This window comes from Microcaecilia unicolor, unplaced genomic scaffold (assembly GCF_901765095.1).
Source record: "Microcaecilia unicolor unplaced genomic scaffold, aMicUni1.1, whole genome shotgun sequence".
NCBI lineage: Eukaryota > Metazoa > Chordata > Amphibia > Gymnophiona > Siphonopidae > Microcaecilia > Microcaecilia unicolor.
The window spans coordinates 326,906-343,088 of record NW_021963017.1 but is presented as its reverse complement, the minus strand read 5'-3'; the positions used below and the strand labels follow the sequence as shown (position 1 = coordinate 343,088).

General features: G+C 47.8%; 1 protein-coding gene across 1 annotated transcript in view; it reads right to left on the bottom strand.

The window, feature by feature from the left end:
* The window catches only part of LOC115458756 (protein mono-ADP-ribosyltransferase PARP4-like), a gene marked incomplete at its 3' end in the record, with an annotated part of 153,292 nt that overhangs the window by 13,225 nt on the left and 123,884 nt on the right, over positions 1 to 16,183 (bottom strand). The window contains 6 exon segments of the mRNA XM_030188568.1: positions 660 to 727; positions 730 to 739; positions 2,946 to 2,977; positions 2,980 to 3,028; positions 3,030 to 3,116; positions 12,912 to 13,011. Of these exon segments, the coding sequence (XP_030044428.1) occupies positions 660 to 727; positions 730 to 739; positions 2,946 to 2,977; positions 2,980 to 3,028; positions 3,030 to 3,116; positions 12,912 to 13,011 (346 nt within the window).

Here is a 16,183-nt window from a genome sequence, read left to right as displayed (position 1 = left end):
AGCTTTGAGTCACTGTGGACATAAGTTGAAATTCTCAGCCCTGTAGTCACGACTGCCAATAAAAAAAATACAATTTTAGGGATTATTTGAAAAGAAATGGAGAACAAAAACTAAGAATATCAATATGTGACCACATCTTCAGTGTTGTGTATAGTTTCGGTCACTCTAGTTCAAAATTGAATATTACAGAACTAGAGAAGAGTGACAAAAATGAGAGAAGAGGATGAAGCCTCCTTTATGAAGGAAGCTAACAGATTAAGCCTCTTCAGTTATAAAAGAAAACAACTATGAGGGGGATATAAGAGAGATTTATAAAATCATGACTGGGGTGAAGTAGGTGTTTTTTTATTTCCTTTTCAAGAAAACAAAACAAGAAGCTTTTTTCATGCAGTGTATAAGTAAGCTGCAGATTCTGCTGCTGAAGTATATTATCAAGGTAACTAACATGGCAGGATTTAAAAGAGGTCTGGATAATCTGTAGAAAAAGTCCAAAAAAATGATAAACCATTGCTTAGCTCTTGAAATGAGCTAAGAGCAATTTGATTATTTGAGATTTTCCAGGTACTTGTGAAACGGATTGTCCGCTGTCAAATACAAAATGCCAGGGATCGAGGGAACTTGGCATTATTTTATGTTCTTAACAAATAAAAGAATCTTACTGTTCCAGTGGTCTTCTGTAATTCAGTAGTTGACACCATTGTGCTCAGTTCTTCGTCATCAATAAAGCATTGAGAGTGGCCTGCAAGTTCAAAAGAAAACGCTTGTTAGGTGTGTTTTTACTTTCATATTTTGTCCTCTCTCTGTTTTCTCCTTTACAGTCACTTTAAATAACTTACTATACTAAGAGCAAATTCTGAATATATAGTACATTCCTTGTGAGGGAGTGAGCGATATAGCAGCAGGTGTCCCTGAGAACACTCCCTCACCGAGGTTGTAGTTAAGCCGCCTTACGGCAGATGGCACTAACCTGCCACGTCAGAAGCAGAGTCAGAGAGGCAGGGCTGAGGCCAGGAGGTGGTTAAATGTCCTGGAGCAGAATGGATCAGGAAGCCCTGAGGGAAGAAGTCTCCAGGAGCCGCCCTGAGCAAGGATCCTCCCAAGGAGTTCTGGCTTGGCTGCTGTACCCGAGGGGAGTTCTAGGGAAGAGGCGTGGCCCTAGCTCAGACCCTTGCATTCCTATATAATAAGAACTTATAAATAAGAACGGTATAATAAGAAACTATGCCCTCTAGGGCTTCCAGGTTGTGTAATCGAATGTGAGGTAACTGAAAACTGCCAAGGCAGGCTAATTATCCCTTCGAAAGCTAATCAAAATGTATTAATTTAGTCCAATAAAAAAGGTATCATTTTGTTTTATTTTCTTTATTTTGTTTTATTTCTGTTTATTACAAATAAGACTTAAAATCCTATGATGTTATCTGAGGTCTGTCTACCTGGAATGAACCTGGACTGATCTGGATGCATCAGTTCTACAAGCAAACTCAACAACCTGTTTGCAGAACTTTGTCAAGATTTTAATGTCAACCCAAGTAGCTTAGTTGATATGTACTATAAAAATGCCTATTCCTTAATTAACTGATCTTGGGAGCCAGGAAGCAGAGATCAACTCCAGCGTACCAGCTATGGGACAGAAAGCAATGACCTGACATGCTGTGAAGGGAAGCAGGAAAGATTAATCCGCTAATGGACCCTAAGGAAATGAATTTAGCCCAGTTCCCACAAACAGGGCCCTATGTGGCTCTGACTGCAGAGGAAAACTAGCAGAGGAGGAAACAGGAGGTAACAAGTGTGGCTTGCTTACTTGTGGCAAATAGAGAGCAACGCACAGGGGACTGGAACAGACAGATCTCGGTGGACACTCTTCTCTCTGGTAGCAACTGACCATGGCAAAAATTGGACTTGGAAGCTACTGAATTAAACATCTGTGAGAACCCCCTCCTAAACATTTGGGCCCTAGAGACACTCCTAGTTTGCCCATGCCTTAATCCTTGCCTTCCTTTCAGGACGCCTGCCAAAATTCCATGCTAAGGGACAACCCTATAAACAATGGAAATGTTTCTCTTATATACCGCTATATCCCCTCACACGTTCACTGCAGTTTATAGACAAGTTTATTTTATAATACAAGCATTAAAAAAAAGAATATAAACACAATAATACATATAAAATAAACAAAAAATGGGGGCACAGAGCACCAGGTACAACTCTAAATAAAGTATGCATCAAAATCATGTATGCATATGTAGTATCGCATTATATTTTATGCTATGAGTTTATCTTGTACGGCAGACTGGATGGACTGTTCAGGTCTTTATCTGCCATCATCTACTATGTTAAAGGCACAGAGAAGGATAACCTGCATGAAGTGGCAGGTATTACCATAGTCTTCTTCCTGGCAGACTAGATGAGCCATGCTTGTCTTTAACTGCAGCCATTTACTTTTTAAATTACGTAGAAGTTGTATCATGTCCAGATGGGAGCCATTGACAAAGATCTAAGGGCTCCTTTTACTAAGCGTGGATAAGCCCACACGTGGGCTTACTGCTCGCATCGCCAGGCAACAGCACAGCAGCCCAGCGGTACTTCTCACCCCTAAGAGGTGCCATCATTTCCGGCTCTACAAAAATTTATTTTTGTAGCATCGGAGTGTACCCGCGGTAATCACTGTCCGGTTACCGCCGGGTTAACGTGGGAGCCCTTACCGCCACCTCAATGGCCGTAACGGCCATTTCCTGCAAGAAGGTGGCACTTCCCTTTTACCAGCTGCGGTAAAGGGGGCCTTGGCGCGTGTGTAAAACAAGCACTAATGTCAGAGTCTGCCCCCTTCTGCAGCAGCTTGGTAAAAGGGGACCCCAAGTGAATACTCTCTAGTTGACAGGAGGCTAAAAAATAAAAGCCTCTATTCTGACAAGTCTTACATCACAAAACCTATGATGTTCACTTACTTGTGTGCAATGAGGAATAAAGCCATAAACAGAACCCTCTCGCAGCGAAACAGAGACTGTATTTGAAAAGGCGCTTGCATTGGTTCTTGGAGCATTTGGATTAAACTGTTGCCACTTCACAGAAATGGAGCTGCATCCTGGGGATTCCATTCGTGAAACCTGGGCGCTTACCTGAGAAAGATAAATGTAGCCAGCTCGTTTTCACATAATAAAGCACTATATTAAAACAATTCCCTCCTCTATCTATGCTTACTCTTGGAGAGTAAGACTGTATTTGGAGCTCTGAAAGTCAAGGAAAGGAATTAGTCCTCCCACTTAGCCATCTATCCCCCTTCAGTCCGTTCAGAACTCGGCTGCACGTCTTATCTTCTGCCTGGACCGATATACTCATATCACCCCTCTCCTCAAGTCACTTCACTGGCTTCTGATCAGGTACCGAATACAGTTCAAGCTTCTCCTACTAATCTACAAATGCACTCGATCTGCAGCCCCTCCTTACCTCTCTACCCTCATCTCCCCTTACGTTCCTACCCGTAACCTCCGCTCTCAAGACAAATCCCTCCTTTCAGTACCCTGTTTACTAAACCGCCCTGTAGGTACGCTAACTTTGCTCACACTAATGATAAGACACACCCATAGGAATATAATGGGTGTCTCTATCACTAGCGCATGCTAATTTTTAGTGCACGCTAAATAGCGCGCCTACAGCGCAGCTTAGTAAACAGGGCCCTTATTTTTTAATAGCTGACTGTGAGGCTTTCATTAGGGGGTCATTTTACTAAGCTGCAGTAGAAACTGTCCTTAGTGCACCCTTACACAGGTTTTCCCCTCACGCTAAGGCCATTTTAACCACAGCAGTAAAATGGCTGATTTCCTTTTTTTTTTTTTTTGCATTAATGGACATGCAGCAATGATGACAATCACTGAAGAGTGCCGCTCGTACTTAAGTGCTACAGTGAAGTTTCTTCACCAGAGCGTACTTTGGCTTTACTAAATATTTCAGATTTTCTCTTCAGGGACTAACTGAACATCAATAGACAGGGACCCCTGAGCAGGCCAGAGCGGCCGAAACAACGATCGTGTCGAGTCCAGTCTTTATCAATAACTCTTGCTGTGAACTTTTTTTGAGTCCAGTAGTAGTTTCATCGACATCATCCACCTTGTTACCTTCGCTGTGCCTTTCTCATGCAACAATTTTGCCATTAGTGTACAAACTTCTAAATAAGCAAATACTTCAGCGAAATATCCAACGTGTGAACAATCTATACAGCTGAAGAGTGTAGATGATTGTAAACCTTATATTTAATGTTCATTTCCAAACAAACTACTTAAAAAAAAAAAAGGAGGAAAAAGATCTCATATGTCCCAGCTGGGCAGCAAGTAATAACATTGTTTGTGCCAGCATTCAACGGACTTCAGTCTTATCATCGGTCTAGAAAAAAACTCCTTTCTAAAAAACACAATTTCTCACATATATTATCAACATTGATGTATTTTATATCATCTTTTTAGGTTTATTCAGAACGTACAGTACTTAGTACCCTGAAGAAGCTTGAGTAATAGTGAAACGGAGAGCCCGGTTGGGGTGTCAACCTCAAAAGCTAAGTGCTCTTAAATATATTCTTTAATGTTTGAATACATCATGATAAAGACATTTTTAAAGTGCCCTATACCCCAAAATAAATCATAATAAAATGTTTTAGAAAGGAGGATTTTTTTTTCTAAACCGATAAGGCTGGAGTCCATTGAATGCTGGCACAAAAGCGAATGCTACATACCTGTAGAAGGTATTCTCCGAGGACAGCAGGCTGATTGTTCTCACTGATGGGTGACGTCCACGGCAGCCCCTCCAATCGGAAACTTCACTAGCAAAGGCCTTTGCTAGTCCGCGTGCGCCCATGCGTACCGCGCATGCGCGGCTGTGTTCCCGCCCGAACCGGCTCGTGTTCGTCAGTCTCATATGTAGCAAGACAAAGACAAGGGAAGACACAACTCCAAAGGGGAGGCGGGCGGGTTTGTAAGAACAATCAGCCTGCTGTCCTCTGAGAATACCTTCTACAGGTATGTAGCATTCGCTTTCTCCGAGGACAAGCAGGCTGCTTGTTCTCACTGATGGGGTATCCCTAGCCCCCAGGCTCACTCAAAAACAACAAACAAGGTCAATTGGGCCTCGCAACGGCGAGGACATAACTGAGATTGACCTAACAATTTATCCAACTAACTGAGAGTGTAGCCTGGAACAGAATAAACATGGGACTAGGGGGGTGGAGTTGGATTCTAAACCCCGAACAGATTCTGAAGCACTGACTGCCCGAACCGACTGTCGCGTCGGGTATCCTGCTGCAGGCAGTAATGAGATGTGAATGTGTGGACAGATGACCACGTCGCAGCTTTGCAGATCTCTTCAATAGTGGCTGACTTCAAGTGGGCCACTGACGCAGCCATTACTCTGACATTGTGAGCCAGCCCAGCCTGGGCGTAAGTGAAGGAAATGCAATCTGCTAGCCAATTGGATATGGTGCGTTTCCCCACAGCCACTCCCCTCCTGTTGGGATCGAAAGAAACAAACAATTGGGCGGACTGTCTGTTGGGCTGTGTCCGCTCCAGATAGAAGGCCAATGCTCTTTTGCAGTCCAATGTGTGCAGCTGACGTTCAGCAGGGCAGGAATGAGGACGGGGAAAGAATGTTGGCAAGACAATTGACTGGTTCAAATGGAACTCCGACACTACCTTCGGCAAAAACTTAGGGTGAGTGCGGAGGACTACTCTGTTATGATGAAATTTGGTGTAAGGGGCCTGGGCTACAGGGCCTGAAGCTCACTGACTCTACGAGCTGAAGTAACTGCCACCAAGAAAATGACCTTCCAGGTCAAGTACTTCAGATGGCAGGAGTTCAGTGGCTCAAAGGAGGTTTCATCAGCTGGGTGAGAACGACATTGAGATCCCATGACACTGTAGGAGGCTTGACGGGGGGCTTTGACAAAAGCAAACCTCTCATGAAGCGAACAACTAAAGGCTGTCCTGAGATCGGCTTACCTTCCACACGGTAATGGTATGCACTGATTGCACTAAGGTGAACCCTTACAGAGTTGGTCTTGAGACCAGACTCAGACAAGTGCAGAAGGTATTCAAGCAGGGTCTGTGTAGGACAAGAGCGAGGATCTAGGGCCTTGCTGTCACACCAGACGGCAAACCTCCTCCATAAAAAGAAGCAACTCCTCTTAGTGGAATCTTTCCTGGAAGCAAGCAAGATACGGGAGACACCCTCTGACAGACCCAAAGAGGCAAAGTCTATGCTCTCAACATCCAGGCCATGAGAGCCAGGGACCGGAGGTTGGGATGCAGAAGCGCCCCCTCATCCTGTGTGATGAGGGTCGGAAAACACTCCAATCTCCACGGTTCTTCGGAGGACAACTCCAGAAGAAGAGGGAACCAGATCTGACGCGGCCAAAAAGGAGCAATCAGAATCATGGTGCCCCGGTCTTGCTTGAGTTTCAACAAAGTCTTCCCCACCAGAGGTATGGGAGGATAAGCATACAGCAGACCTTCCCCCCAGTCCAGGAGGAAGGCATCCGATGCCAGTCTGCAGTGGGCCTGAAGTCTGGAACAGAACTGAGGGACTTTGTGGTTGGCTCGAGATGCAGAGAGATCTACCAAGGGGGTGCCCCACACCTGGAAGATCTGGCGCACTACTCTGGAGTTGAGTGACCACTCGTGAGGTTGCATGATCCTGCTCAACCTGTCGGCCAGACTGTTGTTTATGCGTACCAGATATGTGGCTTGGAGCACCATGCCGTGACGACGAGCCCAGAGCCACATGCTGACGGCTTCCTGACACAGGGGGCGAGATCCGGTGCCCCCCTGCTTGTTGATGTAATACATGGCAACCTGGTTGTCTGTCTGAATTTGGATAATTTGGTGGGACAGCCGATCTCTGAAAGCCTTCAGAGCGTTCCAGACCGCTCGTAACTCCAGGAGATTGATCTGCAGATCGCGTTCCTGGAGGGACCAGCTTCCCTGGGTGTGAAGCCCATCGACATGAGCTCCCCACCCCAGGAGAGACGCATCCGTAGTCAGCACTTTTTGTGGTTGAAGAATTTGGAAAGGACGTCCCAGAGTCAAATTGGACCAAATCGTCCACCAATACAGGGATTTGAGAAAACTCGTGGACAGGTGGATCACGTCTTCTAGATCCCCAGCAGCCTGAAACCACTGGGAAGCTAGGGTCCATTGAGCAGATCGCATGTGAAGGCGGGCCATGGGAGTCACATGAACTGTGGAGGCCATGTGGCCCAACAATCTCAACATCTGCCGAGCTGTGATCTGCTGGGACGCTCGCACCCGAGAGACGAGGGACAACAAGTTGTTGGCTCTCGCCTCTGGGAGACAGGCACGAGCCATCCGAGAATCCAGCAGAGCTCCTATGAATTCCAGTCTCTGTACTGGGAGAATATGGGACTTTGGATAATTTATCACAAACCCCAGTAGCTCCAGGAGGCGAATAGTCATCTGCATGGACTGTAGAGCTCCTGCCTCGGATGTGTTCTTCACCAGCCAATCGTCGAGATAGGGGAACACGTGTACTCCCAGCCTGCGAAGCGCCGCTGCTACTACAGCCAGGCACTTCGTGAACACTCTGGGCGCAGAGGCGAGCCCAAAGGGTAGCACACAGTACTGGAAGTGACGTGTGCCCAGCTGAAATTGCAGATACTGCCTGTGAGCTAGCAGTATTGGGATGTGCGTGTAGGCGTCCTTCAAGTCCAGAGAGCATAGCCAGTCGTTTTCCTGAATCATGGGAAGAAGGGTGCCCAGGGAAAGCATCCTGAACTTTTCCTTGACCAGATATTTGTTCAGGGCCCTTAGGTCTAGGATGGGACGCATCCCCCCGTTTTCTTTTCCACAAGGAAGTACCTGGAATAGAATCCCAGCCCTTCTTGCCCAGATGGCACAGGCTCGACCGCATTGGCGCTGAGAAGGGCGGAGAGTTCCTCTGCAAGTACCTGCTTGTGCTGGAAGCTGTAGGATTGAGCTCACGGTGGGCAATTTGGAGGTTTCGAGGCCAAATTGAGGGTGTATCCTTGCCGGACTATTTGAAGAACCCAACGGTCGGAGGTTATGAGAGGCCACCTTTGGTGAAAAACTTTCAACCTCCCCCCGACCGGCAGATCGCCCGGCACTGATACGTTGATGTCGGCTATGCTCTGTGGAGCCAGTCAAAAGCTCGTCCCCTGCTTTTGCTGGGGAGCCGCGGGGCCTTGCTGAGGCGCATGCTGCTGACGAGAGCGAGCGCGCTGGGGCTTAGACTGGGCCGCAGGCTGTCGAGAAGGAGGATTGTACCTACGCTTACCAGAAGAGTAGGGAACAGTCTTCCTTCCCCCATAAAAACGTCTACCTGAAGAGGTAGATGCTGAAGGCTGCCGGCGGGAGAATTTGTCGAAAGCGGTATCCCGCTGGTGGAGCTGCTCTACCACCTGTTCGACTTTCTCTCCAAAAATGTTGTCCGCTCGGCAAGGGGAGTCCGCAATCCGCTGCTGGATCCTATTCTCCAGGTCGGAGGCACGCAGCCATGAGAGTCTGCACATCACCACACCTTGAGCAGCGGCCCTGGACGCAACATCAAAGGTATCATATACCCCTCTGGCCAGGAATTTTCTGCACGCCTTCAGCTGCCTGACCACCTCCTGAAATGGCTTGGCTTGCTCAGGAGGGAGCTTGTCCACCAAGCCCGCCAACTGTCGCACATTGTTCCGCATATGGATGCTCGTGTAGAACTGGTAAGACTGAATTTTGGCCACGAGCATAGAAGAATGGTAGGCCTTCCTCCCAAAGGAGTCTAAGGTTCTAGAGTCCTTGCCCGGGGGCGCCGAAGCATGCTCCCTAGAACTCTTAGCCTTCTTTAGGGCCAGATCCACCACACCAGAGTCGTGAGGCAACTGAGTGCGCATCAGCTCTGGGTCCCCATGGATCCGGTACTGGGACTCGATCTTCTTGGGAATGTGGGGATTAGTTAAAGGCTTGGTCCAGTTCGCCAGCAATGTCTTTTTTAGGACATGATGCATGGGTACTGTGGACGCTTCCTTAGGTGGAGAAGGATAGTCCAAGAGCTCAAACATTTCAGCACTGGGCTCATCCTCCACAATCACCAGGAAGGGGATGTTCGTAGACATCTCCCGGACAAAGGCCGCAAAAGACAGACTCTCGGGAGGAGAAAGGTGCCTTTCAGGGGAGGGAGTGGGATCAGAAGGAAGGCCATCAGACTCCTCGTCAGAGAAATATCTGATGTCCTCCTCCTCCTCCCACGAGGCCTCACCATCGGTATCAGACACAAGTTCATGAACCTGTGTCTGAAGCCGTGCCCGACTCGACTCCGTGGAAACACGGCCACGGTGGGAGCGTCGAGAGGTAGACTCCCTCGCCAGCACCGGCGAAGCTCCCTCCGCCGACGTCGTCGGGGAGCCTTCCTGGGAGGCGGCCGCAGTCGGTACCGCAAGCGGCACTGATGTCGGAGACCTCACCCCGGGCAAGGGGCCAGCTGGCGCCTCACTCAACGGTACCGGAGGCGCAAGCACCCCCGGTACCGGAGGGGAAGGGCGCAACAGCTCTCCCAGGATCTCCGGGAGAACGGCCCGGAGACTCTCGTACAGAGCGGCTGTGGAGAAAGACATGGAAGCCGATGCAGGCGTCGAGGTCAGAGTCTGTTCCGGGCGTGGAGGCTGTTCCGGGCTGTCCAAGGTGGAGTGCATCGACACCTCCTGAACAGAGGGTGAGCGGTCCTCCCGGTGCCGATGCCTACTGGGTGCCGACTCCCTCGGCGACCCAGAGCTCTCGGTACCGATGCGGGAAGGAGACCGGTGTCGATGCTTCTTTGATTTTTTCAAACGAAGCATGTCACTGGAGCTTCTCGGTACCGACGAGGAGGACGTAGAATCCAGCCGTCTCTTCCTCGGGGCCGAGGCTGAAGAAGGTCGGTCTCGGGGGGGGGGCTGTACCGCAGGAGCCCTCAGGGTAGGGGGAGACCCACCCGAAGGCTCACCGCCACCAGCAGGGGAATGGACAGCCCTCACCTGCACTCCAGTCGAAGCACCACCGTCCGACGACATCAGCAACAGTGGAGGTCCCGGTACCACCGACACCGACATTTCGGTACCGACGATGCAGAGGGTCGATACCTTGATGCAGTCGATGCCGAGGTCGAAGGTCTTGATGCTGCCGACATCGATGCACTCGATGACTCCGGTGCTGTTGTCGACGAAGAGCCCGAGAACAACACGTTCCACTGGGCCAATCTCGCAACCTGAGTCCTCTTCTGTAAAAGAGCGCAAAGACTACAGGCCTGCGGGCGGTGCCCAGCCCCCAGACACTGAAGACACGACGCGTGCCTATCAGTGAGCGAGATTACCCGGGCGCACTGGGTGCACTTCTTGAAGCCGCTGGGAGACTTCGGACATGGGCGGAAAAATCACGCCGGCGAAATCAAAATTCGTAATGGCGACTAAGGGCACCAAAAATAGGGAGAGAAAAAACCCGTACTGAGGCTCCAAAAAAGGCCTACCCCGAAAGCGAAAGGAAACTTAGGTCGGGGAAACAAACTGGACACACGGGAAGGGACAAGACCGAGGTCTTCTCTTTTTTTTTTTTTTTTTTTTAAACGAAATCGCGAAGACACGCGAAGGTCAACTTTGAGGGGCACGAAACGGCGCAAAACACGACCGTCCCGAGCGCGGACAAAAGAAGACTGACGAACACGAGCCGGTTCGGGCGGGAAGACGGCCGCGCATGCGCGGTACGCATGGGCGCGCAAGGACTAGCAAAGGCCTTTGCTAGTGAAGTTTCCAATTGGAGGGGCTGCCGTGGACGTCACCCATCAGTGAGAACAAGCAGCCTGCTTGTCCTCGGAGAAGAATGTATTACATGCTGCCAAGCTGGGACATACGAGTCTTTTTTCTCCTTTTTTAAGTAATTTGATTGGAAATTAACATTAAATATAAGATCACCTTTCACTTCAACGCTGCGCTTCGCGCAAAACCGACACCTCGCCGGCTTAGACATAATGGCCGCGAACACAATAAAACCAAACAGTTGCTTTGTGCTCTGACAGACTAATAGGCAAAACCGCCTAAGGCAAGAACGCCCTTGAAGACGTTTTATCTCTGGACTGCCACAAGAACGGCCAAAATAGCCGCCTTTTAAAAACGTTTATTTTTTTTTTTTTTTTTAAACCTCGTTGCTGATGCCTAAATGTCTTAAGGGTACAGAACGAGGTCTGTAGCCGAGGTCAAGCAGTCCTCCAGAGGAAGAGCACAGGGGGAGGGACCCGGCCACCCGGGTGTGACACCCCACAGGGAATAAGAAGCCCCTTAGGACTTACACCCTGTAATAGAGATCCAAGTGTGGGTTCTCTAACATTTACAACCCAACCTAGAAACCCCAAACGGGCCTACCAGACTGAGTACACTGCACAGGCTGCACACATCTACCCTTTCCTGAGACTGAGAAAATACTGGTTAATAGAAGGTCTACACAGGCTACTTGTATAAGACGTTTAGTGTTCTCAGTCTCCCTCTGCTGGTAGGAGTGCATGCGCATAGTGAGTAGCAAAGCTGTCAAATGTGCAGTTAGCACTGGTGAACTTAATGTCTCCGCAAGAGGTGGCATTAGGTGCATCTTTGCTGATCACACTTGATGTTAAGGCTTAGTAGAAAATGTGTCTACGCAGAAACTGCAGAAGGCATGTTGGATACGCCCCAACAGTTATTGCACAGACAAAGCCTGTGCACTTATCATGCACTAAATTTGGCTGTTAATGTGTGGTAAGTGCAAACCCCCTCCTCAAAAAAAAAAAAAAAAAAAACTTACTTCACTTTAGTAAAAGAGCCCCAAAATACACATGGATATGTCTTTATAAAATAAGCCACGGGCGTAGCCAGACCTCTCATTTTGGGTGGGCCCAGAGTTAACCTGGGTGGGCCCTTCCCGCCCACACCCCTATACATACATACCCTTCCCCTCTGCCCTTGCATCCATCTCTCCCTCTGTCTTTCCTTCCATCCTCTCTGCCCCTACTCACATATCTTCATCTTTCTCCCTCTCCGCTGTCCCAGATCCAGCATCTGCTCCTTCCCCCCTCCCCGCCATCTCTCTCTGAATCCTCCCACGGGGGTCTATCTCAGAGCTGTCACCAGCGGCGATTCCTACTGGCAACCTGCGCTAGCCTTGCAGACTTCCCTCTACCGTGTCCCCGCCAGTGAAAAAAACAGGAAGTGACATCGTCGAGGGTGGGACACGGTAGAGGGAAGCCTGCAGGGCCAACGCAGGCTGCCTATAGGAATCGCCACCAGTGACGGCTCTGAGATAGGCCTGGAGGGATGGTGGGGTGGGGATGGGGGTTTCAGAGAGGGATACCGTGCTATGAACGGAGAAGAGGGAGAGAGGAGCGTGAGATGCCACCACTGAGGTGCTTTGGGGGCCATATGGGCCACTAAACGATGGGCCTGAGGCAAGAATGGCTAGGCCTGTGCCCACCCAGGCTCACCCGTAGCTACGCCACTGAAATAAGCTCCTGGATTCATTCCCAAGAGTACACAAATACTCAGGCACAAAGTAATACTTGCTCTGAGGTGCAACTATGTGCTTGTACTCTCTGCGGTTACACACGTATCTTATAAATTCTGTGTTCTAACCACTGCACCACTTATTCAGCTGCACATACCTCTTAACTCCCAGTTCCACAGCGCTACCTCTGTGAACATCTATGCGCAAATTGCATAAAAGTATGTCTGCTCTTATTGGCTTGCACACTTGTAAACGCATAGGTACCCACACAATTTCACGAGAGTCATTTTCTACATTTTACACACACTTTTGAAGTGGAAAATGCCTTATAAAATTATCCCCTAAGAAATCATGCAAGTTGTGGTTAAGGATATCAATGCTATAGAAAAAGCAAAAGTAATATATCTCACTTACTTTATCCTTCCAGTTATACTTAGATTTTGTTTCAAAATATTCAAATGCTCCAGCTCCATACTGCGCCAAAGATCTGAGCATATGCCGATTTGCTGTGGGACTGATCAAATTTTAACATTAATTTACAAATGATTATAATTTGGATATCTGTCAAACATTTTCCATGTATACTATCTGCACAAAATCCGCCCAAAATAACACACAGGAAAGAGCGAAAAGCTAAATTATATGTGAATGGAAGGGTATCAGTAAAGAGTAATCACGGTCTTATGAGCAGATAATATGAAGTGCCCATAAATCAAACAGGGCTATACAAAAACGCCATGGGCGTAGCCAGACATCCAATTTTGGGTGAGTTTGGGCCCAAGATGGGTGGGCAGAAGAACTCCGCCCTGTCCCACAAGTGATTTGGTCTCTCCATCTCTCACCTGCATACCATACGGTCTCTCAAACATGCCCCCTCCCCCGCATACCTTTTAAATAGCAGATTTTCACCTGCAGCGAGCAGCAACTAATACACTGCTCATGTTGGCCCCACAGCCTTCCTTCTGATGCAACTTCCTGTTTCCACATAAGCGGGAATACATCACATAAATGCCAATTAGTGGTGCCTCTGACATGCATTAGTGCTAGTCTTTGATAAACCAGGTGCGCACTTGGTGCTTAATAGTAGGCCCCAAGTATAAGAGGGTAAATGATATGTGGGTAATTCACATTAACATTATATCATTTCATTTATTTATTTAAACAAGCTTTCATACTGTTGATTATATCAAATAAAAATCACAGTAGAGATAAATAATCATTACAATAATACTCATTCTCTCTATCTACACAATTCCCCCAACCAACAATCATATACACATGCCATAAACCATACAACAATCCAAAAATGAATGGCCACATCAAATAAATAAAATACATTATGCATTTATCCAGTGAAAAGCAACTCAAAAAATAAGCTTTCAACAATTTCCTAAAACTAAGATTGTTCCTCTCCAACAGCATAGACAATGGAAGCTCACTACATAAAAATAGCAGGCAATACAGAAAATGTTCTCTTATGATAGCCATCCAACCGCAAATCACGAACAGATGATGGATCAACAGTTCCGCATGTTCAGTGTATAAGAAATATAAGGAACAGCTAATGATTTTATCACACTCAAGACACTGACCCTGCCTAAGTGTCAAAACCAGAGTTAACAATTTAAATTGAAGGGCAGTGAAATTCACACTATATAAGAGACACATTATCAAATCTTCCTAAATGACCAATATAAGCAGCAGTATGTTGAATCAACCATAGTCTCAATATAAGCTGCTAAGGAATGCCAAGACAGAGTTACAATAGTATAGAAACTCGGTGACAAAAGAGAGGGTTCAAAAGTACACAAACACAGGCAACAAAAGAAAAAAAGCACAGCTGGGCCTTCAAGACTGTGACAAATCAGAGTCCTTTATTCTTAAAGACCTGACAAGGGCCGTGTTTTGGTTTAACACCTGCCACACGAGTCCAACAGTTAGAATGCTCTTGAAAAATAAAGACAAAACAGAACCTTAAGCAGTTCCACAAACTGCTAAATCAGCATTTTTCAACTGGTGCGCCTCTGGGATCCCAGAGATATGATGCATCTTTCACCCGTGCTGCATGCTCCCCGCCCAAACTGGTATCTTTGGGTTATGCACCACCCGACACACCCCAGGATGCACCAGGCAGGGTGGGACGCTGCCATTTTGGGAAAGCCCCTGAAGAGGAGGGAGGGAATGCTAGTCCCTCCCTCCTCCCACTATCACGACCATGAGGTAAGGCTGCTGGGGGTAAAGGAGGGCTGATAGATAGCGGTCCCACTGGACCACCAGGGCATTTTTGTTTGGTGGGGGGGAGGGAGGGGGGAAGCTATCAGTCCCACTGGACCACCAGGGTGTTTTTGTTCTGCGGTGGGGTGGGGGGAAGCTAGTGGTCCCACTGGACCACCAGGGTTTTTTTGTGCTTTGGGGGTGGGGGACCTGGAGGTCAACCGGCCCTCCAGATATTGTGTTTGGGAGGGGGGGGGGCAGGCTTAGGTTTAACAGGTCCAGGAGAAAATCCCAGACCTGTCAAACCTCTTCAGTGGGTCTCCCTCGCTAGCAAACCTTAACGCCAGGTCCTAGCTGGCATAAGGTTTGCAGCGGTAGCAGTGCCCTTGTTTGGCACGTTGCCCGCTGATCAGGAGGGATGAATGAATGCGGGAGACTCTTGTTTACATGCATTTGCATGCAATTAGCGTTCAGAGCTGGCAATCGCATTATTACACATGCTCACCGGCTCTGATCATCGGGCAGGCACAAACACAGGCACTAGTATGGCACTACTGGCCTCTAGCGCCCATGTTTGTTTCTGTCTCCATCTTTTAGTAGGCATGTATAACCCAAGCATCAGCATCTGGATGGCTGAGAAGGCAAGTTAAATAGTTTTTTGCTGCCCTAATTTTAGCTGCTTACTTACCTGGTTAGCAATTAAATCCCAGCTCTGACCTCAGACCTCGCTTGGCACTAACTAGACAGTCAGAGGAGTTGATATTCAGCAGCACTGTCCAGTTAAGTGCTGCTGAATATCCCCTCCCAGCCCATTCAGAATGGTTTAACTGGGCAGGAGCCTCTCTGGTTTTGTTTAACACTTTGAATCTCAGTCCCTATATTTCTTTGTGTAGGCTCAAATATTGTATGTCCCTTGTCTGTCACTCTTCAGCTAGTCTTTCTATCAATCAGTATAAGAGTATCTCACAAGGTCTCATATGCTTTTATCGTCTCTTTCCCGAGTAGCCTTCTTTTCCACTGGATAAGTTTTTCTCTTCAATTTCTTGTTCTTAGTTACTTTACTCCTCAGTCTCTTTTTTTCCACCATTTCCCTTCTTCATCAACTTGTCTCCTATTCTCTCTCCCAGTCTTTTACAATTGACTTTCTCCTGCCTGTTTCTCCTCCTTCACTTCACAACATAATATGTTTCTCTTCCCATTAATTCCTGATCTGCAAAAACATCTCGCTTCTTTCTCATGCTCTGTCTCACCAAATCCTCACTAATATTTTTCCCTTTCACCCTTCACTTCTCCAAAAGCAGTCTCTTCCCATACCCATTTTTATCTCTCCTCTTATCTGGGTGTCTCTCAGCCTTCTTCCTGTTGCCCACCAAAACTGTCTCACTCTCCTAAATTGTTTCTTCTTTCTCTTCTATTCTGACTCTCAACATTTATCCCCCTCTGGTTTATTTAACAGCTTGTAAACAGAGTGG